At 44.1% G+C, this 24,893-nt stretch overlaps 3 protein-coding genes and 1 pseudogene across 4 annotated transcripts in view; 1 reads left to right on the forward strand and 3 right to left on the reverse strand.

Moving 5' to 3' along the window:
• Positions 1-24,893, reverse strand: part of LOC145363729 (uncharacterized) — a 356,716-nt gene that overhangs the window by 247,929 nt on the left and 83,894 nt on the right. The window lies entirely within an intron of this gene.
• Positions 895-24,893, forward strand: part of LOC145363586 (uncharacterized) — a 31,346-nt gene continuing 7,347 nt past the window's right edge. The window contains exons 1-4 of the mRNA XM_080218770.1: positions 895-1,011; positions 2,249-3,520; positions 9,458-9,652; positions 10,917-11,758. Of these exons, the coding sequence (XP_080074896.1) occupies positions 2,594-3,520; positions 9,458-9,652; positions 10,917-11,758 (1,964 nt within the window). The 5' untranslated portion in view covers positions 895-1,011; positions 2,249-2,593. The remainder of the gene's footprint in view (positions 1,012-2,248; positions 3,521-9,457; positions 9,653-10,916; positions 11,759-24,893) is intronic.
• Positions 4,229-9,577, reverse strand: LOC145363645 (uncharacterized; annotated as a pseudogene). The gene is made up of 2 exons (XR_013890022.1): positions 9,287-9,577; positions 4,229-7,516 (listed from the first exon to the last, which is right to left on the reverse strand). The product of XR_013890022.1 is annotated as an uncharacterized LOC145363645 (transcript).
• Positions 14,286-24,304, reverse strand: LOC145335589 (uncharacterized). Its single transcript, XM_080181396.1, has 3 exons — positions 24,229-24,304; positions 23,121-23,826; positions 14,286-17,054 (listed from the first exon to the last, which is right to left on the reverse strand). The coding sequence occupies exons 2-3, from the start codon at positions 23,626-23,628 to the stop codon at positions 16,429-16,431; spliced, it is 1,134 nt and encodes a 377-aa protein (XP_080037522.1). The 5' UTR covers positions 23,629-23,826; positions 24,229-24,304; the 3' UTR covers positions 14,286-16,428.

The raw sequence follows: 24,893 nt of genomic DNA on the forward strand, positions 1-24,893 counted from the left end.
CAGCTTCTATGAAACATTCTTTCTCTCTCATTCCACAAAGGCTACAAATCTCCATCTCACACACTCTCCCTCCATTCTCACTCTGTTGTATCTAATATTCACCCTCCCAATTCTCCTGAAGTTGATGATTGAGGCTGATTGACAGATCCATGCTCACTGCTTCCCGTCCTGGATGTGGAGATGTCGGTGTTGGACTGGGGTTAAGACTTCTTAATCTTACAACACCAGGTTAAAGTCCAACAGCTTTATTTGGTAGCAAACGTCACTAGGTGAAAATCTCCATGCAGGTTGCCAGACAGAGCTATGCCCATATGACTGGACTAAAAATGTGTGGAATGTACAGACTGGATTCACTTCCTTACCCTTCAGTTGCTGCAAGTCCCCAATTTCCCCCAGAATGAGGAAAGAAATGGAAAGGGGGAAACATTGATTTCCTCCCAGATGTTGCCCAGAGGAGGAGGTTTCACTCTGAAGCTCATTGGACAACTCTTGTGACGTCACAATGGAGCTCTGTATCAGCCAATAGGAATCACTCTGCTCCGCGGTGACGTCCTAGGATTTCCAGTGCGCACGCGCGGACTCGGGAACCCCACCCATTGCAATGTCGTCTTTTTGCTCCAATGGGAGACTGAGCGTTAGAATCAGCGAACAGGAATCACTCTGCTCTGCCGTGACATCTCGGGGTTCCAGTGCGCGGACCCGGGAGCCCCGCCCCCACCCATTGTTCCCCTCCCCCTCCCCCTCCCCCTCCTCGAGCCAAGGTTTCCAGACAAGCGGCTGGCGTCTCCGGCCAGAGCGAGAAGCCTCTCGGTGGCCTCCCCCTCCCCCCCGGACCTGGACTGCGCATGTCCAAAGGAGAGGGGCGAACCTTGAAATTCACGCTGAGGTGTTGCCCAATGGGAAGTGTGGGAGGACCGGAAGGACTCTGGTCCTCCAGCCAATCAGAGCGCGGGCTTTGTGTAAATGAAGATTGATCTTCAGCCAGCTCAAACTTCCCCGTCTCCAACATCTGTGAGTAAAACACTTTCATTCTGCCTCTTTCCATTTCTTCCCTCAATCTGGGCGGAAACTGGGACCTGCAGCAACTGATCACAAGAAATAGAAGCAGGAGAGGCCACCAGGCCCTTCAAGCGACCCTGCCGTTCAATACAATCAGAGCTGATCAATACCGGCCTCCTTTTGTGAGCCATTTCCCCATTGCCCTCTATTCCTCAATCTATCAAATATTTATCCACCTCCATTCTAAATACTTCTAATGATTCAGTCTCTACCATCCTTTGGAGCAGAGAATTCCAGAGATTCACCATGTTCTGTGAGAAGACATTTCTCTGCACCTCAGTTTTAAATGACTGGCCTTTAACTTGTAGCTTGTTCGAGACTCTTCCACTCATGAAGATATCTCCCCATCTACCCTATCAAACTCCCTCAGGATCTCATACAGATTTACGACAGAACTGTAGAAAGCATCCTTTCTGGTTGTATCACAGCTTGGTACGGGCTCCTGCTCTGCCCAAGACCGCAAGGAACTACAAAATGTTGTGAATGTAACCCAATCCAGCATGCAAACCAGCCTCCCATCCATTGACTCTGTCTACATTTCCCACTGCCTCGCCAAAGTAGCCACCATAATTAAGGACCCCACGCTCTCCAGACATTCTCTCTTCCACCTTCTTCCGTTGGGAAAAAGATACAAAAGTCTGAGGTCATGTCCCAACCGACTCAACAGCTTCTTCCCTGCTGCTGTGAGATTTTCAAATGGACTTACCTTGCATTAAGTTGCTCTTTTTCTACACCCCAGTAATGACTGTAACACTATATTCTGCACTCTCTCCTTGCCTTCCCTATGAATGGTATGCTTTATCTGTATAGCACGCAAGAAAAATACTTTTCACTGTATGTTAGTACATGCGACAATAATAAATCAAATGAAATTATATGTTTGAATAAGGTCATCCTCACTCTTCTAAACTCCGAAGAACAAGACTATTTAGTCTCTCTAGATAGAAGAACTCTATTTGTTATGACTTAGGTGTCCAGGACAGGGAGCAGCGAGCATGTCATTCATCCTGAATCAGCACCATCAGGAATGTTGGGTGGCTGAATGTTAGATACGGCAGCGTGAGAATGGAGGGGGAATTTGTGGGATGGAGATTTACAGATTTTCATTAATGACAGACGAAAGGATGTTCCTATAGAAGCTAGAATTGTCTGTTCTGACTGTGATGTTTTTTGTAAATTGTTTTTACAGGATATCAGAAGAGGAGGAATCACAGACAGAAATCTCAAACATCACATCTAGATCTGATAGAGTCACGATCTGTCGGATTCAGAAGATTTCAAACATCATTGTGACTGGAAAAGCACCGAGACACACACGCACCTGAATGAGAGTGTTCCAGTAAACTGACTGTGGAAAGAGCTTTCCACTGAAACATGCACACACCTGAGTGACTGTGGAAAGAACTTTAACCAGTTACACAGCCTGAAAAAATATCACACCATTCACAAAAAAGAGCAACTGTACATGTGTTCTGTGTGTGTATGAGACTTCAACTGATCATCCAACCTGGAGAGACACAAGGACACCAGCACCATGGAGAAACTATGGAAATGTGGGGACTGTGGGAAGGAATTCAGGTTTGCGTCACAACTGGAAATCCATCAGCGTATTCACACTGGGGAGAAGCCATTCACCTGCACTGAATGTGGGAAGGGATTCACTCGGCTCTCCTTCCTACAGTCCCACAAGCGAGTTCACACTGGAGAGAGACCATTCACCTGCTCTCAGTGTGGAAAGGGATTTAGTGATTCATCCTCCCTGCGGAGACACCGGCGAGTTCACACCGGGGAGAAACCGTTCACCTGCTCTCAGTGTGGGAAGCAATTCCGTGATTCATCCCACCTGTGGAGACACCGGCGAGTTCACAGCGGGGAGAGGCCGTTCACCTGCTCTGTGTGTGGGAAGGCATTCACTGATCCATCAACCCTGCAGAGACACCAGCAAATTCATACTGGGCAGAAGCCATTTATCTGTTCCGAGTGTGGGAAGGGATTCCCTCTCTCATCCCACCTGCTGACACACCAGAGAGTTCACACTGGGGAGAGGCCATTCACTTGCCCTGTGTGTGGGAAGGGATTCACCATGTCAGCCCACCTATTGAGACATCAGCGGGTTCACACTGGGGAGAGGCCATTCACCTGCTCTCAGTGTGGGAAGGGATTCAGTGATTCATCCGCTCTGCAGATACACCAGCGCGTTCACACTGGGGAGAGACCATTCACCTGCTTTCAATGTGGGAAGGGATTCACTCAGTTATCTAACTTGCAGATACACCAGCGAATCCACACTGGGGAGAGACGGTTCAGCTGCTCTCACTGTGGGAAGGCCTTCTCCCGGCTTTTCAACCTGCAGACACACCAGCGAATCCACACCGGAGAGAAACCGTTCACCTGCTGTCAGTGTGGGAAGAGATTCAGTGATTCATCCTCCCTGCGGAAACACTGGCGAGTTCATACAGAGTAGGGCGTCGTTCATCTGCTCTCAATGTGGGAATGGAATTGTTCACTCATTCCATCTGCTGAGATACCAGCGAATTCACAAGTGATTCCAGGGTTTGGATTCTGCTGTTATTGTTTCTGCTCTCACTTATGTCCAGGACTGCATTTTGTTCATTCTCCCAGTTGGTCAATGGGGAGAGTCAGAAGGTTTCTTGATGCTGGACTGGCCGGACTCACGGCGTTGACTACAGTGGGCTGATGATCTTTGAGCCTGGAAGGGCACATTTCTTGTCTTCAAATTTCACAAGGATCACAAGAGTGAAGGCACATTGTAAGTTCAAAGATAGTAAATTCCTAATTCTGTTTGGAACCCCACCAATGTATGTGACATTGCCATGGAGATGGGCTGTGGTAGTCATATGGTTCTTTTGTTTAATTTATCCGGGTGTTTCTCACAGGAGAAAACTAAAATATGAGGGGCAAGTTTTCTGAGATAGATTGGGAAACCGCATCAAAAGGTATAATGGGAGACAGGCAATAGGTAATATTTCAGAGATTATTATATGTTTACAAGAGGGTCGACGAGTTCACACATCGACGAGTTCATACTGTGGAGAGGCCATTCACCTGCTCTGTGTGTGGGGATTCAGTATATCAACCACCCTGCTGAAACACCAGGGAGTTCACGCTGGGGAGAGGCTGTTCACCTGCTGTGTGTGTGGGGATTCAGTATCTCAACCACCCTGCTGACACACCAGGGAGTTCACTCTGGGGAGAGGCTGTTCACCTGCTCTGTGTGTGAGAAAGGATTCACTAAGTTATCCAGCCTGCTGACACACCAGTGAGTTCACACCAGGGAGAGGCCATTCACCTGCTCTGTGTGTGGGAAGGGATTCAGTATCTCAACCACCCTGTGGGAGCGGGAGCCGTGAACCAGCTGTGGGAGCGGGAGCCGAGGAGGTCATTCGGAACCATGGGTGTTCCCAATGTTTGAATCCCTCAGCAAGAAGGCAGTGAAGCCCATGCTTGGATTGAGGAGTCCATGTTTTGAGTCAATTTTGAAAACTCAAAGGAAAGTTGGAGAGTTATTTAGCCGAAAACTAATAGAATCAATCAAATCCTCATGAAATCTTGGAGCCTGGAGTATAGCTGGAATACTGAGGGGAATTAAAATGAATTCTGGGAGCTTTGACATATCTTTTGAGAGTTACAGGAACAGAATTGAATGTACGTTCAAGATATTAAGTATAAGGGTTTAAAAAGTACAAAAAAGGAAATATGCTGCAAAATCTCAGCAGGTCTGGCAGCATCTGTAGAGAGTGAAAATAGAGTTCATGTTTGGAGTCAGAACTGAGTTTACAGCATAAATCTTTACAAAATATAATTCATTGAGCTGGTTTTTAATATTTTATATACAGTGAAGTTTGATTTTGTTTAAAAATCTGGAATCTTGTAATGGGTGTTTGGATTTCTTGTTAATGTTCTCAACCCTAATTGTAACAACACACACAAACAAAAGAAAAAGATAAACATGATGGTCTTTGTACAAAATTAAGTATTACATTATAAGATACCCCTCTTCTAAGATCTGCAATAGTTTTTTAGCTCAAGCACTAGTGAAACAATCAGAAAATAAATAAAAATTGCACTAATTGTCATCCATTCTAAATGAGGAAGGCTATCATTCAGCACACAGGGTCATTTGGAATTTCTCTCATAAACCATTGACAGGGATTATACTCTCCAGTCATCTAAAGTGAATTCTTTACATGAATTGTCCATGTCAGTGCAGTTATCAACTTGAAGTTTAGCTGATCAGCTGAGATTTTCTGCAACATTTCATCAATCACTGCGTGATTCCTTTCACAGAATCCAGCTTTCAGCTGCTGTGTTCATGACCAGAATGTTCATGTTTTCACACACGTCTCAAAACTCATCATTCAGAAACTGAGCTGGTGCCACAGGTTCAGCCCCAAGTGCCAAGGGAAGGTTTACTGTTGGGATGCGATGGCATCCTCCAATAATTTTTATACATTGTACACTTTGCACTAGTCTCTTGTATGAGTCTCGTATACTCTTCATCATCTGCTCCTGTATCTTGAAGCAGGATTTTTTTTATCTTTGGCAAGTAGTGTGAACAAATTGTCTGTGTAGTTTTAAGACAACTTGCATATTTCCCTTCTGATTTTTATCAAAGATATCACTGTTCCTTCTCAAACAAGTCAGATTGGAAACGTCAGGTATTTTTCAACATTCTCTGTCACCACATTATAATCCTGACAGCCTTATAGTGAAGGAAGAAATTGGAACCAATCTTTACTTGGTACAGATTTATTCACAGAGTGAAATATATGTATATAATTCCCAAACCATTCCAATGCTTTGTCAATGTATCTTTATATGTGCTCATGTAAACATCTAATCAATGTCCACTGCTTGTGTATATTTAACTCCAAATTATACAATTCACACCCACAGGCAGAGTATTTAAAAGGTCTCTAATCAGTGTGATTGCCAGTGTCTCAGCAGCTTGGATGCCTGTGACTCCTTTCCTACACTCGGAGCAGGTGAACAGCCTCTCTCCTCTGTGTGAACTTGCTTGTGCTTCCACAGGTTGGAAGGATCAGCAAATCCCTTCCCACATTCAGCACAGGCGAATGGCTTCTCCCCGGTGTGAACTTGCTGGTGTTTCCAGAGGCTGCAGGAATGAATGAATCCCTTCCCACACTCAGTGCAGGTGAACAGGCTCTCCAGAGTGAATTCGCTGGTGTTTCTGCAGACTGATGGACCTAGTAAACCCCTTCCCACACACAGAGCAGGGGAATGGCCTCTTTCCAGTGTGAACAGCCTGGTGGTTCCGCAAGGTAGATGATGCACTGAATCCCTTCCCACACACGGTGCAGGTGAAAGGCCTCTACCCTGTGTGAACTTGTTCGTGCTTTCGCAGGGTGGATGAATCTCTGAATCTCTTCCCACACACAGAGCAGGGGAATGGCCTCTCTCCAGTGTGAACTGCCTGGTGTCGCAGCAGGGCAGATAACTGAGTAAATCCCTTCCCACACACGGAGCAGGGGAATGGCCTCTCCCCAGTGTGAACTGCCTGATGGTTCTGCAGGGTAGATGATGCACTGAATCCCTTCCCACACACGGTGCAGGTGAAAGGTCTCTCCCCAGTGTGGATTTGTTGGTGCATCAGCAGGTGGGATGACCGAGTGAATCCTTTCCCACAGTCAGAGCAGGTGAATGGTCTCTCCCCAGTGTGAACTCGCTCGTGCTTCCGCAGGGTGGATGAATCACTGAATCTCTTCCTACACACACAGCAGGGGAAAGGCCTCTCCCCAGTGTGAACTTGCTTGTGTTTCCGCAGACTGGATGAATCACTGAATCTCTTCCCACACACAGAGCAGGAGAAAGGCCTCTCCCCAGTGTGAACCCGCTTGTGTGTCAGAAAGTTGGATAAATGAGCGAATCTCTTCCCACACTCGGAGCAGGTGAATGGCCTCTCTCCAGTGTGAATCCGCCAATGAATCTCTAGCACTGATAAGGATTTGAATCCCTTGCCACAGTCAGAACAGGTGAATGGCCTCTCCTCACTGTGAACCCGTTTGTGTTTCAGTAAGTTGGATGAATTACTGAATCCCCTCCCACATTTGAAACAGGTGAATGGTTTCTCCCCTGTGTGACTGCGTCGATGAATCTCCAGCTCTGATGGGTATCTGAATTTCTTCCCACAGTCCCCACATTTCCATGGTGTCTCCATGATGCGGGTGTCGTTGTGTCTCTCCAGGTTCGATGATCAGTTGAAGTCTCGTCTACACACAGAACACGTGTACTGTTTCTCCTCACTGTGAATGGTGTGATTTTTTTTCAGGCAGTGTAACTGGTTAAAGCTCTTTCCACAGTCAGTTCACTGAAGCACTCACTTGGCTCTGTGTGTGTGTGTGTCTTGGTGCTTTTCCAGTTACACTGTTGCTTAAAATCTTCTGGGATGTATGTCTGCAAATCGTCTCCAAATATCCTGTAAAAGCAGTTCATGAAAGTTGTCACTTCATGCAGAATAGAAATTCAAAACCAAAAATTCGAGTTTCTCTGAAATCTTCTTTCCTTCATAATTCTTCAAAAATCCACCCAGAGAAATTGGCCGAAATTTTACTGGCACATTTACCCCAGAATTGGGGCAGGTGAGGTGTGCAGAATGGCATTCTCCTACGGGGTCGTACGAGCTTCGGGCTGGTGTGCCAGTAAAATTCCAGCAATTTCTGCCATTGTCACTCTGCTGTCCAAATATTAGCCAAATAATTATAAAAACATAAGAACTAGAAGCAGAAATAAGCCACCAGGCCCCTTGAGTCTGCTCTGCCATTCAATAAGATCGTGGTTGATCTTTTCATGGACCTTGCTCCACTTACCTCATCATAACTCTTAATTCATTTACTGTTTTGAAAAATATATAGTGAAGGAGTGATTCGTTCTAATTGACAGCTTCAAAGAAACCTGAAAATCTTAACACGCAGTAGTATATCTCATGTGAATATATATAACTGGGTTAAAGTCCAACAGGTTTGTTTGGTGTCATGAGCTTTTGGAGTGCTGCTTCTTCATCAGATGAGACATCTGTTGAAGGAGCAGCGCTCCGAAAACTGAAGATTTCAAATGAACCTGTTGGACTTTAATCGGGTGTTGTGAGACTGCTTACCGTGCCCACCCCAGCCCAATACCAGCATCTCCACATCATGTACATAACTGGATGAAAAATGTGTGCTCGACCATACTCTATTTCTTAATTAGCAATATAGTAGCAGGGGATGTGAGGAAGAACATTATTTAGAAAGTGAGTGGTCATAATCTGACTCTCTGCCTATGAGGATTGTGGAAGTAGTGGTAACTTATTTCAAAACGGAACGGTGGATACTTTAAGCAAATAAACTTCCACAAGTACAGTTATTTAGGGAGAAATGGAGCTGACCAGATTGCTTGAAGAAGGATCGGGAAGGACTGGAACTGTTGAATGATCTCTGCTATTTCGCAAGGACCCCAAAGATATACAGTACTATATTAAAATGTAGAAATAACAGTAAACATTTTACAGAACCATAAATAATGTCTGATATGTACCACAACAACACCAGGTATACCTGTGTGCTATATTAATTTACTGTCCCATGAAAGGTTAGCCATCCACTGGGAAAACCACCTCTTTAATTGTGAACATTCAGAAAGAGACCATCCCAGTAGCCAGACAAATAAATGTGTCAAGCTGAAGGAGCAGAGATCTCATTGAGACGTATAAGATGATGAATGGGATGGATAGGATAGAGGCGGAGAGACTCTTCCCGCTCAAAAACGACAGTAGGACTAGGGGGCACAGCCTCAAGATAAAGGGGGGGCGGTTTAGAACGGAGTTGAGGAGGAACTTCTTCACTCAAAGGGTGGTGAATCTCTGGAATTCTCTGCCCGTTGAAGTGGTGGAGGCTGCCTCGCTAAATATTTTTAAGACGCGGGTTGATGGGTTTTTGATAAGAGAGGGGATTAAGGGTTATGGGGAGAGGGCGGGAAGGTGGAACTGAGCCGCGACAGATCGGCCATGATCTTATTGAATGGCGGGGCAGGCTCGAAGGGCTAGATGGCCTACTCCTGCTCCTATTTCTTATGTTCTTAAGACGGAGAGAGACCTGGACCAATCTTTCCAGAGTCTGCAGCCTCCCTCGATTCACTTCCTTTCCCTGCAGTTGCTGCAAGTCCCCAATTTCCCCATAATGAGAAAAGAAATGGAAAGTGTTTTACTCACAGATATTGGACAGAGGAGAAATTTGTGATGTGTGAAGCTGAATCTTCAGAAAGAGAGAAGCAGCCACTTGACCAGCTCCACATTCAGACAACACGGGGTGACCCCGCATTCTGATTGGCTGGATGATCAGAGTCTTTCAGGTCCTCCAGCTCTTCCCATTGGTCAATGAAGACAATGAGGAAGCGGAACCAGAGCCCACGTGTGGACAGAGACTCTTTGACCTCCGGCCGCGCGGAGCTGATGTCCAATCCGCAATGTCGTCTTTTTGCTCCAATGGGAGACCGAGCGTTAGAAACGTCCACGCTAGAATCAGCCAATACGAATCAGTCTGCTCTGGCAATGACGTCCCGGGGTTCCAGTGCGCAGGCCAGGCGCGCGGACCCGGGAGCCCCGCCCCCACCCATTGTTCCCCTTCCCTCTGCCCCTCCTCGAGCCAAGGTTTCCAGACAAGCGGCTGGCGGCTCCAGCCAGAGCGAGAAGCCGCTCGGTGATCTCCCCCTACCCCCTCCGGCTGCTCCAAAAAGACATCGAGAGCGACCGCTGGCGGCAGCCGCACTGCGCCTGCTCCGGACAGCTCGGCTCAGCAGCGCTCTCTGCGCCTGCGTGCTGGGCTGCCAGCTGAGAGAGTGGGAGAGGGGACTTTGCAAAATCTCTTCCCATCATTTTCTCCCAAGTCCCGCAGTTTGATTTGAAACAGCACAGCTTCTGTTTTTAGCTTCACACACAGACTCAAACTTCCTCCTCCAGCTCATATTTGTGAGTAAAACACCTTCTTTCTCCCCCTGGAAATACAGAGAGTTGTGGAACTCTGGAACTGGAATTAGAGCCAAATATACTGAGGGGGGAAAATGTTTGTGATTTTGTGAAACCTGTTTTTATTGTCTGAGCTTTTTAAAAGTCAAACTTATCCTATATGTTCAAATACTGTTTGTCTGTTAATGCATGATTCATTGACGTTGATTTTAATTTGATTATTGCAAGATTTATTAAAAGGTGAAATCCTTCCCTTTGCTTTATTCCATTGGATTTGTCTGGGAATTTATTAATTTTAAGGTTATTGTACTCATAGGGATCATAACATTGATACATCTACAATTATTATGCAAGATCAGCTCTTATTCGTTGAAACTCTGAGAGAATAGAGGCCCAATTTTGTCATAGGAAACTCTCACCCTTCCAGGGATTTCTCGAATGCACCTTTGCTCCACTTTCTTTATTGCAATTGTATCCTTCCTTTAGTAAGGAGACAAAGCCTCTACACAATACTCCAGGTAATGCAGGGAGAGTGTGGGACAGTGATTTACAGCTTTCTGGGAACAAGATAGAAAATAAAGATTCATAGAAATTAACAACTACCAATTGTAGATTCTGTCCTTAATTGACAGTGATGAAATTTGTAAACCTCTTTTACAGGATCTTCAAAGGGGGAGGATTTGCGGACACAAAATTCAAATCAAGCATCAAGTGAAGAATTGATAAAGTCACTTGATTATCAGGATCTGAATATCATTAGTCTTTGAATCTACAAGAAATGTTTTTTTGTTTTGTCTGCTTCAGAAAGTTTTAAATATCAATGTGACTGGAAAAGCAGCAGGACTCAAACACCTGAGTGAGAATGTTCCAGTGACAGTTCCATAGCTTGAGAGACCATCACCATTTACAACAGGAAGAGATTGTACAGATGCTTTGTGTGGCTGGAGACAGGGACACCCGCGCCATGGAGAAACCGTGGAAATGTGCGGATTGTGGGAAGGGATTCAAATCCCCGTCTCAGCTGGAAATTCATCGACGCAGTCACACTGGGGAGAGGCCGTTCACCTGCTCTCAGTGTGGGAAGGGGTTCACTCATTCATCCCACCTGCTGAGACACCAGCGAGTTCACACCAAGGAGAGGCCGTTCACCTGCTCTGAGTGTGGGAAGACATTCACTACTTCATCTGATCTGCTGATACACCAGCGAATTCACACTGGGGAAAGGCCATTCACTTGCTCTGAGTGTGAGATGGGATTCAGTCGGTTATCTCACTTGCAGGCACACCAGCGAGTTCACACTGGGGAGAAGCCCTTCACCTGCTCTGATTGTGGAAAGGGATTCTCTCACTCCTCCAACCTGCGGATACACCAACGCGTTCACACTGGGGAGAAGCCGTTCACCTGTACTGAGTGTGGGAAGGCATTCATTGACTCATCAAGCCTTCGGATACACCAACGGGTTCACACCAAAGAGAGGCCGTTTACCTGCTCCGAGTGTGGAAAGGGATTCAGTCGATCATCCTTCCTGAAGGCACACCAGCGGATTCACACTGGGGAGTGGCCACCCACCTGCTGTGAATGTGGGAAAGCATTCATTGATTCATCCAGCCTGCAGATACACCAGCGCCTTCACACTGCGGAGAGGACACTCACCTGCTCTGAGTGTGGGAAGAGATTCAGTCGGCCAATCTACTTGCGCAATCACCAGCGAGTTCACAAGTGATGATAGGAATTGGATCCTGCTGCTGTTAATCACACCCAGGACTGAACCGTGTTCATTCTGACAGTGGGTGAAGTGGGAGAGTTAGAAGGTTTCTCTCTGCTGGATTGGTCTTTCTCACGAATTTGCTTCCAGTGGGCTGGGAAAGCACATTTCCACAAATGATCCACACAAGCCGATGAAGGACATTTATTTTATCTTGGATAGTTAATCCTGTTTCTCCGACCATTCAAGGAGATTGAAAATAAATATATTTGTCTCTGTTCCATTCAGTCTATGGCGCAGGGCCAGGCCAGTCGGCTCAACTGGTCTCAGTATTTATACTCCACATGATCCTCCACCCACCCCTCTTCATCTCCCCCATTAACATATCCTTCTATTTCTTTCTCTCTCATGTATGTATCTCGCTTCCCCTTCAGTGTATTCACGCTGTTCACCTCAACCACTCACTGTGGTAATGAGTTCTACATTCTCACCACTCTCTGGGTAAAGAGGTTTCTCATTAAATCCGTACTGGATTATTGAACCCTTCATAATCTTCAAGACTTCCATCAGTCTTCAGTTTTCCAGAGAAAAGTAACACCGGCATTTTCAGACAGTTAAATGCTCTCAGTTCTGGAATTATTCTCATGGGGTAAACCTGGCGGTCCCATTGCCCCGTTCTATCCCTTTATCCTTTCAGTTCTATTTCCCGCAAGTATCCATCCATTTTCCTTGTTAAATCATTCATTGTCTCTGCTTCCACCACCCTCACAGGCAGTGAGTTCCATCTCATTCCCACTCATTGCATAAAACATCCTTTACATCCCCCTGCATCTCTCGCTAAGAATATATATAAATCTGTACATCCTCATCCTTGCACCGTCAGCTAATGGGAACAGCTTCTCCTTCTCACTTTATTTAATCTATTTTAATTTTGTCCACCTCGAGCAAATCTCCCCTCCATCTCCTTTTCTCCAAGGAGAATAACCCCAGCTTCTCCAGCCTAGTCTTGTGGATAAAACTCGTCATTCCTGGAACCGTCCCGGTAAATCTCCTCTGCACCCTCTCAAGGACTCTCATGTCCTTCCAAAAGTGTGGTGACCAGAACTGAGCTCAGTATCCTATTGTGGCCTAACCAGAGCTTTAAAAACTATCAGCATAACTTCCCTGATTTTGTTGTCAATTCCTCTATTTCTGAAGCCCGAGATCATATAGTCTCCAAATGGGAATGTTCAACATTTTTGCTTGAACAGAAAATTAATTTTAACAACATTTTTAAATGGCTGAAGAAGATTTTGATGAATGAAGGAAAGAGTTGTTGACACAAAAATAAGCCATTTTGAACTTGCTCTCTCCAAAAGTGAATCCAGAATGTTTGAGTTTGGGAAATGAAATTAAAAATGAAGCTGCAGCTACAACAGAGCAAGAAGAAGACAGTTTCAATGTAGAATTGACTGGAATATTCTCTTTGGATTTAAACAATGGAGAAACTGCAAACATGAAAGAAAATCAAGTTTAAAATGTGCACTCTGAACAGACTGTTAAAAACTGAAGTAGAAAATTCACAAATGAACAGCAATGAGACTCTCCTTTTGCAGGGGGAACTTTGGACCATAATTATTGTGAGAAGAAAACTGTCTGAAAACACTGCAAGCAGTAACATTTTTCATCTTCAGTGGACTGAGATTCCTGGACATGGAATCCAGCAGTGTGCTGTTATCAGGATGGACTTGTGAATGTGGAGTGGACAATGGAGGGATTATTATGTCTATTGCAGGTTTTAAGATATTTAAACATTAGACTTTGGAACAGGAGTTGGCCATTTGGCCCTTTGAGCCTGCTTCACCATTTGATGAAATCACAACTATTTAGGTATACAGCATGTTGTGCGTTGTTGAAAACAAAATACCGCAGATACTGGAATCTGAAACAAAAACAGAAAATGCTGGAAAATCTCAGCAGGTCTGACAGCATCTGTGGGGAGGGAGTAGAGCCAACCTTTTGAGTCTACGTTATAATGTTTCAAATGGGATAATACGAGGATGATACTTTTTCATTTCATCATGGGGAAAGTGTTGCAAAGATCTGATTTCATAATTTCTATGGTTTAGAAGTATGAATGAGTTCAACAAATTGCTTTTTTTAAAATTTAAGATAAATGGAAAGCCCACACTGAGGATCTGACAGAAACATCCTGAGAGAATTCACAGTCACAAAGTGTGGTCCATGTTGGTTTAAGATGTCAAAACTTGAAGGGTAAGAAGTGTAAAAGGGCAGCTGGCCTCTTTTAGCTGGAGACTTGGAGACTTTGGGATTGACAGTTATTGCCCTGTCTTTGTTAGAGAGCGGAATTCTTCATGCAGACCTCAGGAAAAAAAGGTTTAGTTTTGAAGCTAAATATGTATCAGAGATTCCAACAGATGTGTTAGCACGAGGGTAAGTGAGCTCTGGTTGGAATTCTGGTTGTTTCTCACAGAAAGCAAGCAGTCTCCAGTTAACTTGGAGGCCTTCAGCTATGGGACCAGGAGCTGTTAAACAGCTGTGAGACCAGAAGCCTGGAGGGTCATTCGGAACCAGGAGTGCTGCCAATGTTTAAATCCCTCAGCAAGAAGGAAGTGAAGCCCACAGTTGGACTGAGGAGTCCACAGTTTTGAGATCTCAAAGAAAAGTTGAAGAATTGTTTAGCCAAAAGCTCATGGAAAGACCCCCTGTAAAATCTTGGAGCCTGGAGAATAGCTGGAAAAGCGAGGAAAATTAAAGTGAATTCTGCAGAGCTTTGACATACCTTTGAGAGCCCCAGGAACAGAATGGAACTTTCAAGATATTAAGTATAAAGAAACTCTTGGGGTGAGGTTAAAAAACAGGTTTATGCCATAAGTCTTTACTGACTACAGTATTCTGTTTGTAATGCTGTATTCTTAAATTTTATTTTGTTTTATATATACAGTAAAGTTTGTTTTTTATTAAAAATGTTTAATCTTTTCATGTAATTCTTTTAGTTAATCACTGGGTGTTCACAATTTTCTTTAAATGTCCTAACCTGGATCACAATACATTCACACGAACAATGTCTCAGAACAAATCAAAGAAGAAAAAAAATGTGATTTTTCCTTCTTTTGTACAAAGCATTACATATAAAGACACCCCTCTTCTCAGAACCACAACAAGTTTTTAATATTCTCTTCATGAAATAATCTGATAATGAATAAAATTGAAAGACTTATGCTATGTTCATAGTCCGGGTTTTTAATATTATTTTGCTTTATAAATGTTGTTCTCGTTTAAAAATGTGGAATCTTGTGGCGCAATTCTTTGTTAATCACTGGGATTACTGGCTTGGGTCACTGTTTCTGTGGAGTTTGCATATTCTCCCCATGTCTGTGCGGGTTTCCTCTAGGTCCTCTGGTTTTCTCCCACATTCTGATAGACATGCTGGTTAGGTGCATTGACCCAAACAAGCACTGGACTGTGATGACCAGGGGAATTTCATGGTAATTGTTCCCCCGTCATTCCTGAGATTCATTCACCTATTAGTACGTTTCCAATCCTGTCCTTTCTGTGATATCCAGATCTGCTAAATATACTTACACTCTCATTTCAAAACTTGACAAAGTCAGACTATGCTCCATAGGCACCCATCAGATCATCTTTCTTGTAAATCTCATCAATGAAACCAAATAAAAGGTCCAAATCTTGATCACTATACTACTGGTCAATTTCCAGCTCTGAAAATGTTTTGCTGCCAATTTTCCTTTCGTTAGGAAGTGACAATGCCAAGGCCAGACCTTGTTTCCTCCTTGTTAGGGATGTAACCCATATCCACATCTCCATTCTTCCACTGATCATATGATTCAGACTCTGAGAACATCGGCGGGTAATCAGATCCTGCGAATTCTCACTCACTTTCATCTCTCACAAAAGCTGCCGGGATTGTAAACTTCTGTCTGAAATATACATTTCTTCGGTTTCCAAACTTCACCAATCGGTCAAACATTTTCTGTTACCAGGTTATAATCCTGACAGCCTTATGGTGAAGGAAGAAACTGGAGCCAATCTTTACTTGGAATACATTTAACTCCCAACTCTTTATACATACTTTCTTCATAAACACTCATATAATTATTCGATCAAAGCCCTCTGTCTGTACATTCTTAAACTCAATTGATTCAATTAACACACAGTCAGGGCAGGAATCCGGGTTCAATTCTAGCCTTGGGTGACTGTCTGTGTGAAGTTTGCATGTTCTCCTCATGTCTGTGCAGGTTTCCTCCGGATGCTGTGGTTTCCTCCCACCTTCTAAAGATGTGTGGGTTAGGTTGACTGACCATGCTAAATTGCCCTTTAGCGTCAGGGGGATTAGCAGGGTAAATGTGTAGGTTTACTGGAGTGGGGCCTGGTTGGGATTGTGGTCGGTGCAGACTCAATGGGCCGAGTGATCTCCTTCTGCACTGTAGGAATTCTGTGATTACAAAGAAAAAGTCTCTAATTGGTGTGAACTCGGTGTGTCAGCAAGTTGGATGACTGATGACCTTCCCTAAACTCAGAGCAGGGGAATAGTCTCTCCTCAATGTGGACTTGCTGGTGTCTCAGCAGTTTGGATGAATCAGTGAATCTCTTCTCATACACAAAACACACCAAAGGTCTTTCCCCAGTGTGACCACATTAGTGTTTTAGCAGACTGGATGACTCAATGAATCCTTCCCTTTAAGCAGGTGAGTGGCCTCTCCCTGCTGTGAACTCGCTGGTGTGTTAGCAGGTTGGATGACTGAGTGAATCCCTTCCCACATACGGAGCAAGTGAATGGCCTCTCCCCAGTGTGAACTCGCTGGTGTGTCAGCAGATGAGATGACCGTGTGAATCCCTTCCCACACTCAGCGCAGGTGAACAGCTTCTTCCTGGTGTGACTGCGTTGATGTGTCAGCAGACAGGATGACTCAGTGAATGCTTTCCCACACTCAGAGCAGATGAATGGTCTCTCTCCAGTGTGGATTCGCTGGTGTGTCAGCAAGTTGGATAACTGAGTGAATCCTTTCCCACACTCAGCACAGGTGAACGGTCTCTCCCTGGTGTGAACTCGCTGGTGTGTCCGCAGGGTAGATGAATCCTTGAATCCTTTCCCACACTCAGTGCAGGTGAATGGCCTCTCCCCACTATGAACTCGCTTGTGTGTCTGCAGGTGTGATGACTGAGTGAATCTCTTCCCGCACTCAAAGCAAGTAAAAGGTCTTTTCCCAGTGTGGATGTATCGGTGAATTTCCAGTTGAGATGGGGCTTTGAATCCCTTCCCACAATCTCCACATTTCCATGGTTTTTGCATGGTGCGGGTGTCTGTCTGAATCTCCACGTTTGATGATCAATTGAAGCCTTGTCCACACACACAACACAGGTAAGGTTTCTCCTTGCTCTGAATGGTGTGATATTTCTTTCACAGTGTGTAACTGGTTAATGGTCTTTCCACAGTCAGTTCACTGGTACACTTTCACTCAGATATGTGTGTCTCGATACTTTTCCAGTGACATATTTAAACCTTTGGATGCAGACAGAACACCATTTCTTTATACATGCTTTTTTCATACACTCTCATATAATAATCCAATCAATGCCCTCCATCTGTACATATTTCAACTCAATTCGAGACTGAAAGAGAAATGATATTCAAGTCCTTTTGAATCGAGTGAATGTGTCAGGTCTTGGTGTGACGTTTGATTTCAGATTTCTACAGCAAATTTTCTCCTTCTCAAAACCTATGAAAGGACTTTAGAAAAGTCATCACTGTCAGTACAGTAGAGAAATTCAGAACACATAATTCTAGTTTCAGTTGAACATTCATTCCTACCTTGTTCAATCTCACATATTCCCTCTACCCTCACTCTGCTGTATCTAATATACACCTTCACAATTCTCCTGAAAGTGCTGATTGATGCTGAGTGGCGGACCATACTCACTGTTTCCTGACCTGGAGACCTGAAAACTTTGATGCAGACTGCCACACTAAATACAAACCCAACCCATAAGTACAGATTCTGGAGGAAAACGTGTTGAATAAACACTGCTGTATTACTTGATCAGAGATTCATGACCACGTCAGTAACAACTTCATTAAGATACTGAGTGTTCACAAACACAAACTCGCTGCTTATGGGAATAGTGAAATTAGAGATGATCCAAGATTTCAAACTCAACTGGATTAACAACGGAAGGAAATAATCTTGCAGAGATACAGGGGTACAGAGGGAGAATGGGACTGACTGAATTACTCTATAGAGAGTCAATACGAACTCGAATGAACATCTTCTGTGCTGTAATTAATCAATGACTGGAAATGTATGTCACCACAGTGCTATATTACAAATTTGAAATAACAATAAATAAAATGTATCACAGAAGCATAAATAATATATCTAATACATACCTAACAGCAAAACCAGACATAACTCTGACCTATATAAAATTCCTGTCCCACAAAGAATCATAAATTTACACCAGATTACACCAAACGTATCCATACATGCCATATCTTACTATATTGTCCACCTAAATGTCAACTATCTCCTGAAGAAACCAGCCCTTTAATTGTGAACATTAGGAACGAGGCCATCCTTTTAGCCAGACAAATAAATCTGTCAAGCTAAGGGAGCAAAGGATGTCAATGTCTTTCAGAGAGAGGGACATGGGCCAACATTTCCAGAATCTGCAGCCTCTCTGGATTCACTTCCTTTCCCGTCAGTTGCTGCAAGTCCCCAATTTCCCCCAGAATGAGAAAAGAAATAGAAAGTGAAAAAAATAAACTGTTTTACTCACAGATGTTGGCCTCATTTAGGTACTCGGAAACAGGAAGAAGTTTATCTCTCTGAAGCTCAACCTGCAGTGTCACAAAAGCAGCGCTCTGATTGGCTGGAGGACCAGAGTCCTTCCGGTCTTCCAAGCTCTTCCATTGGTCAACACCTCTGCAGCGTTCAATAATATTTCTGCACATGCGCAGATTCCCCTGTCCCTTGGACATGCGCAAATTCGAGCCCGGGTGATTGAGCGATTTCCCCAACGCGGAGCATTGTGGGTAATGCGGCTGCCATTACTCCGCTACAGCCCAATCTCCAAACTCCTGGGACTGGGATGAAAGGTGGAGGTGGGAGTGATTGCACCCAGAAACAAAGCACATGTGGGTAGTCACTAGATTATATATTGATGTCCCATTAGCAATACAGTTCCTCTTCAGTCATAAAGATTGAAATTTTGGTGTGAGATACTAGGGAGGGCAAGAGGTAGTCTGAAATTGAAGCCAAGAGTTAGCACATCAAGCGGAGAAGAGTTGATTTGATTTATTATTGTCACATGTATTGGGATATAGTGAAAAGTATTGTTTCTTCCACACCATAAAGACAAAACGTATCGTTCATAGAGTACATGGGGAGAAGGAAAGGAGAAGGTGCAGAATGTAGTGTTACAGTCATTGATTGGGTGTTGAGAAAGGTCAATTTAATATATGGTAGGTCCATTCAAAAGTCTAATTGCAGTAGAGAATTAAGAAAGAAAGCTGGAGGACAAAAGAATTAGTGGAACAATTAATAGGGAGGAAGGTGAGTGTGATGGGACAGAGATTTATAGTTTGAAGGGGAGAAACATGCCTAATAATAACCAGAATTGTCAGTTCTGATTTTGTATCCTGTACTGACAATGATTATTTGATAACTTTAATCCTGCCATATCTATTCATAATCTCTATCAGCACTCAGCCTCGGCTCTTCCAGAGAATAGGGTGGCATGGTGAGACAGTGTCTAGCATTTCTGCCTCATACCACTAAGAACCCAGGTGATTGTCTGTGGGATATGCACGGTTGCCCCCTTTGTCTGTCTGGGTTTCCTCCAGGTCTCCGATTTCCTTGCACAGTCAAAAGATGTGTAAGTTAGTTGAATTGACCACTGTGAATTGCCCCTTAGTGTCCAAAAATGTGTAGATTAGGGGGATTAGCAGGGTGAATACATGAGGTTATGGGGTTAGGGCATGAGGTAGATGCATTGTCGGAGAGTTGGTGCAGACTCAATGGGCTTTCTTCTCCAGTGTAGGGACTTTATGATTCTACAAAAACATCTCCAACTTGTCCAATCTCTCCATTAACTTAAAAACATTTTCAGTTCTGGTATCATCCTTGTGAACCTTTCTTGCACCATCTCTAGATCCTCTGTCAATCTTAAACAGGCAGAGAATTAAAATTTAGATTCAGTTTAACTTGGTTGCATGAGCCTGAATACTTGGTTCCAAACTGACTCTAAAACATGTCAGTTCAAAAGAGTTAACCATCAGGCAAAACAGGACTCTAAAATGGCAAATAATATCAATGTTTATTTAAAAGAAAGCGATTTACCTGTGAAACACAGGAGGAAGTTTCACCACCTCAATTGGGGGATCAGCCCAGGTAAAAGTGTGAATGTTCTTGAGGTTCCTGAACTAGCAGTAACTTCCCCAAATCCTGCCCCAGGGACACTCAGTATCTCCACGAATAGAGCTCAACTTATAAGAAAAGATGGTTCTTGAAACAGACCTTTAACTCTTTAAATAGCATTACCTCATCTCCAATACATTCATAGAATCATACAGTGCAGAAGAGGCCCTTCAACCCATCGAGTTTGCACCAATACACGAGAAACACCTGAACTCCCACCTAATTGCAGCTATCAGCACTTGGTCCATAGCCAGTGATTCATATTAAGCCCTGTATAATTGAAGCATGATGTGGAGATGTGGTGTTGGACTGAGGTAAACACAGTGAGAAGGCTCGTGGCTTTTGCTACCAAATAAACCTGTTGGACTTTAACCTGGTATTGTGAGACTTCTTACTCTAAGTGAAGCACAACATCTCTACTTATATGTTCAATTTCTCTCACAATAAAGGGTTGTATTCCATGTGTAAGAATTTTGATTTATTTGAATGAAGATTTATGGGGGTTCTCTTGTTTACAACAACCTCCCTAATTGTAAAGCGCACCAGGTTCCAGTGACTTAACCATGTGGCAAGAAGGAAAGCTTTAAATGGTGAAATCAGGAAGTTTGTTAACCATTCAACATGTAACAAGTCAGAGAGGTAAAAAGCAAAGTGTCGATTAATAGTTATTAGTGAAACGTTAACTTAAACAATTGAATGGACTTTTCTCCATCCCTCTCAGACCAGGACATGAAGTGATGGCTCCGAAAATGTGGATAATTTGTAAAATCAACAGCTCTCCACACCTCTCTGTAAACATCTCTCTCTCCACCTCATTCTACCAAGCTGACTTCTCAAGATTACTTTTCTATATTTAAAAATGTTGAAAGCCCATCTCAGCCAATTCCCATAAATCTTCAAATATAAACTAAAATAGACGCGTTTTCGGGCAATTTAAAAACAAACGAACTGTCTGTTGAAAGGGTCAACTTTTCTACAGAACCTAAAGGGGTGGGGAACGAACAACAAAAACTTGGCACACAATCATGTTACTTTACACAAGTTTAAAAAACTTCCCTAACAACAAAACAAACTTGATTTTAAACTTTGTTCATTAATTTTTTTGTTATATTCATCAACCTAATTATTTTGATTAAATCAGTTTTTGTTAGGGATGGGTAATTTCTGTTCTTTATAAACTGGTTGACTCATTTTGTTAATTCTACATGGGCTCAGAGAATCAGAATCCAGACTTTATCATCCTTCCTTTTTCTCTTCTGGCACCACACTCTCTGCTTTGTGAGAGGGTCAGACCGAATCATTTTATCATAAAAGTAAAATACTGCGGATGCTGGAATCCAAAACTAAAACAGAAAATGCTGGAAGATCTCAGCAGGTCTGACAGCATCTGTTGAGAGAGATTAGAGCCAATGTTTTGAGTCTGGGTGACCCTTCATAAGAGCTTTTTACAAAGTGTCATCCAGAATCGAAACATTGGCTCTATTCTCTAATCATTTTATCTATAAGCTTCTCGTTCTTAGTTTCTAAATGACAGGTAAGAGACATGTCCGGTCCCCACTCGAGATCTGATTTTTCACTGGCCATGATGGGGTAAGATTTTAACTGTTAGAATCTACTTTCAGAGGTCTGCTTTTCAATCCAGTGCTACTTGAAGTATACCGTCACTTCACCAAATATCAGGTCACAAGTCCCTCACAGTTCTTATCACAAATTGATGATAAGTTAGCAATGCCTCAAAATGCTTTTTAATTTCTTAACCAACTATCTACCACTGTTTGTTGATTGGTCAGACCCCACTTTTACAGATTTGGGTATCTCAGCCGCTGAACACCAGCCAGTCCTGGGATAAGTTTAATTCCAACTCATTCCGATTAAATATTCTCACCAGGTCCTCTGTCGGGGCCCTGCTAAGCAGCTTTAATGGTCTGTAATTGCAGAAACTGAGCTGTCACAGGAATGTGGTCAAGATAGTCCAGTCCCATAATGCTTCACATTCAATCTGCAGTCCATCAATCATAACAGAATATGTGTCTGTATGTAGCTGCCTCAGCCACGGTCAACCCCAACACTGCCTTCTTGAACTGCTACAATGCCTGAGGTGTAAGTACATCCACAGTGCTGTTAGGGAGGGAGAATGTAGGTGGATACCAGATTGATATATTCCATTCAACCACACCCAAGGTGAGTTATTCTAATTCCTTTATTGTCCAGGACAGTACATTCACAATATTTTTAAAACAGAAATTAAACATTCCCATTTGATTTCTAGTATTAACATATTCTGTTAGTTTGTTCTTTATTGTCAATGTCAGGCTGGGGTTGTTCGTCTTGGAGCAAAGGAGGTTGAGGGGAGATTTGATAGAGGTGGACAAGATTCTTAGGTTTAGACAAGGTGGACAAAGAAAAGTTGTTCCCATTTGCTGATGGGACAAGAATGAGGGGGATACAGATTTAAGGTTTTGAGTCAGAGATGCAGGGGGAGGAATGTGAGGAAGAATATTTTGCTGCAGCAAATGGTATTGACTTGGAACCCGCTCCCTACGAGGGTGGAGGAAGTGGAAACAATCAATTACAAAGGAAATTGGATGGGAATTTGGGGGGGTTTCAAACAGAAATACTGACTAAATATCTCTGACCTTCGTAACACCCTGTCATTCTGTGATTCTTGCTAAATCTGAAACCAGGCAATTGCAACAAAGCTCAAAGAGCATCAGCCCACTGGAGGCTGAGACCGACCAGTCCAGCAGAAAGAAACCCTCTGACTCTCCCCATTGATCAACTGTGAGAATAAACAAGATGCAGTTCTGGATGTAATTGAGAGCAGAAACAATAACAGCAGAATCCAACCTCTGGAATCATTCATGAATTTGTTGATGTCTCAGCAGGTGGGATGAAACTCTGAATCCCTTCCCACACACAGAGCAAGTGAACGGCCTCTCCCCAGTGTGAACTCGCTGGTGTGTGCACAGGTTGGAGAGGTCAGTGAATCCTTTTCCACACTGAGAGCAGGTGAACAGTCTCTCCCCACTGTGAACTCGCTCGTGTGTCTGCAGACTGGATAACTGAGTGAATCCATTCCCACACTGAGAGCAGGTGAATGGTTTCTCCCCAGTGTGAACTCGCTGGTGTCTTCGCAGGCCGGATGAATTACTGAATCCCTTCCCACACTGAGAGCAAGTGAATGGTCTCTCCCCAGTGTGAACTCGCTGGTGTGTCCGCAGGTTGGATGATTGACTGAATCCCTGCCCACACAGAGAGCAGGTGAACGGTTTCTCCCCAGTGTGAATTCGCTGGTGTCTTAGCTGGCCGGATGAATCACTGAATCCCTCCCCACACTGAGTGCAGGTGAATGGCCTCTCCCCTGTGTGGCTGCGCCAATGAGCTTCGAGCTCAGATGGGTATCCATATCTCTTTCCACAGTCTGCACATTTCCATGGTTTCTCCATGATGCAGGTGTCCTTGCCGTTCTCCTGGGTGGACAATCAGTTGGCGCCTCATTCACACACAGAACACAAGTACATTCTCTCCCCACTCTCAGTCAAATGTCGATCATATTCAGATCCCAATAAACTGAATGACTCCGTCAGATGTTGATGTGATGTTTGTTTTGAGATTTTGTCTGTAAATCCTGACCTTCTGATATCCTGTAAAAGGAATTTACAGAAGTAATTATTGTAAGTACAGGATAGAAATTCAGAACAATTTTACTTTCTATGAACATTCTTTCCTCTATCATTCCCCAAAAGCTGTAAATCTTCACCCCACACACTCTCCCTCCATTCTCACTCTGCTGTATCAAATATTCACCCTGCCAACTTTCCTGAATGTGCTGATTGACAGATCCATGCTCACTGCTTCCAGTGCTGGACACAGAGAGCTGAAAATCTGCATGCAGACTGCCAAACAGATATATGTTTATGTCACTGGACTAACAATGTGTGAAATATACAGATTGGATTCATTTCCTTGCCCTTCAGTTGCTGCAAGTCTCTAATTTCCCCGAGAAAAGAAATGGAAAGGGGGAAAAAAGAAAGTGCTTTACTGACAGAGACAGGAGGAAGTTGGAGTCTGAAGCTCAATCTTCATTCACACAACGAAAAAGACCACTGCCGCCATTGCCACTAAGCACACACTCTGATTGGCTGGAGGACCAGCACCCATCCGGTCCTCCACACGTTGCCATTGGTCAAATCTCCCGCACGTAACCAATGAGGGGGCTGAACCCGAGCTCACGTGAGGGTGGGCGGGGCTTTGACAGCCAGCCCCGCTGAGCTGGTGTCCAATCCGCAGTGTTTTACTTCTCTAACCAGTGATTTTGCAGCAAACAGGACAGTGTGTGCTGGTAACGCCCCTCTGAGTCATTGTGACGGCACAATAGAGCCCTGCCTGAATTAGCCAATAGCAATCGCTCTACTCCGCGGTGACGTCTCCAAATCCCAGTGCGCAGGCCCGGTCGCGCGGACCCGGGAGCCCCGCCCCCGCCCCCTCCTCGAGCCAAGGTTTCCAGACCAGCGGCTGGCGGCTCCGGCCAGAGCGAGAAGCCGCTCGGTGATCTCCCCCTCCCCCCGGCCCGGGACTCGAACCTGGTCCCTGGTGATGAGTGAGAATGAGGGAGAGTGTGTGGGATGGAGATTTACAGCTTTTGGGGAATGAGAGAGGAAAGTATGTTCCATAGAAACTATGGACTGTAGACTATAGACTTGTCTGTTCT

This window comes from Carcharhinus amblyrhynchos, unplaced genomic scaffold (genome assembly GCF_965287045.1).
Source record: "Carcharhinus amblyrhynchos unplaced genomic scaffold, sCarAmb.v2.hapA scaffold_39, whole genome shotgun sequence".
NCBI classification, from domain to species: Eukaryota; Metazoa; Chordata; class Chondrichthyes; order Carcharhiniformes; family Carcharhinidae; genus Carcharhinus; species Carcharhinus amblyrhynchos.

What these genes read in the sequence shown, in the direction of transcription:
- LOC145335589 (XM_080181396.1), bottom strand. Translation starts at nt 23,628, where the DNA reads ATGGAGAAACCATGGAAATGTGCAGACTGTGGAAAGAGATATGGATAC. An exon ending in CCAGCGAGTTCACACTGGGG is followed by an intron (nt 17,055 to 23,120) that starts AGAGGCCGTTCA and finishes CCCGCACCATGC; the next exon opens with AAAAACCATGGAAATGTGGA.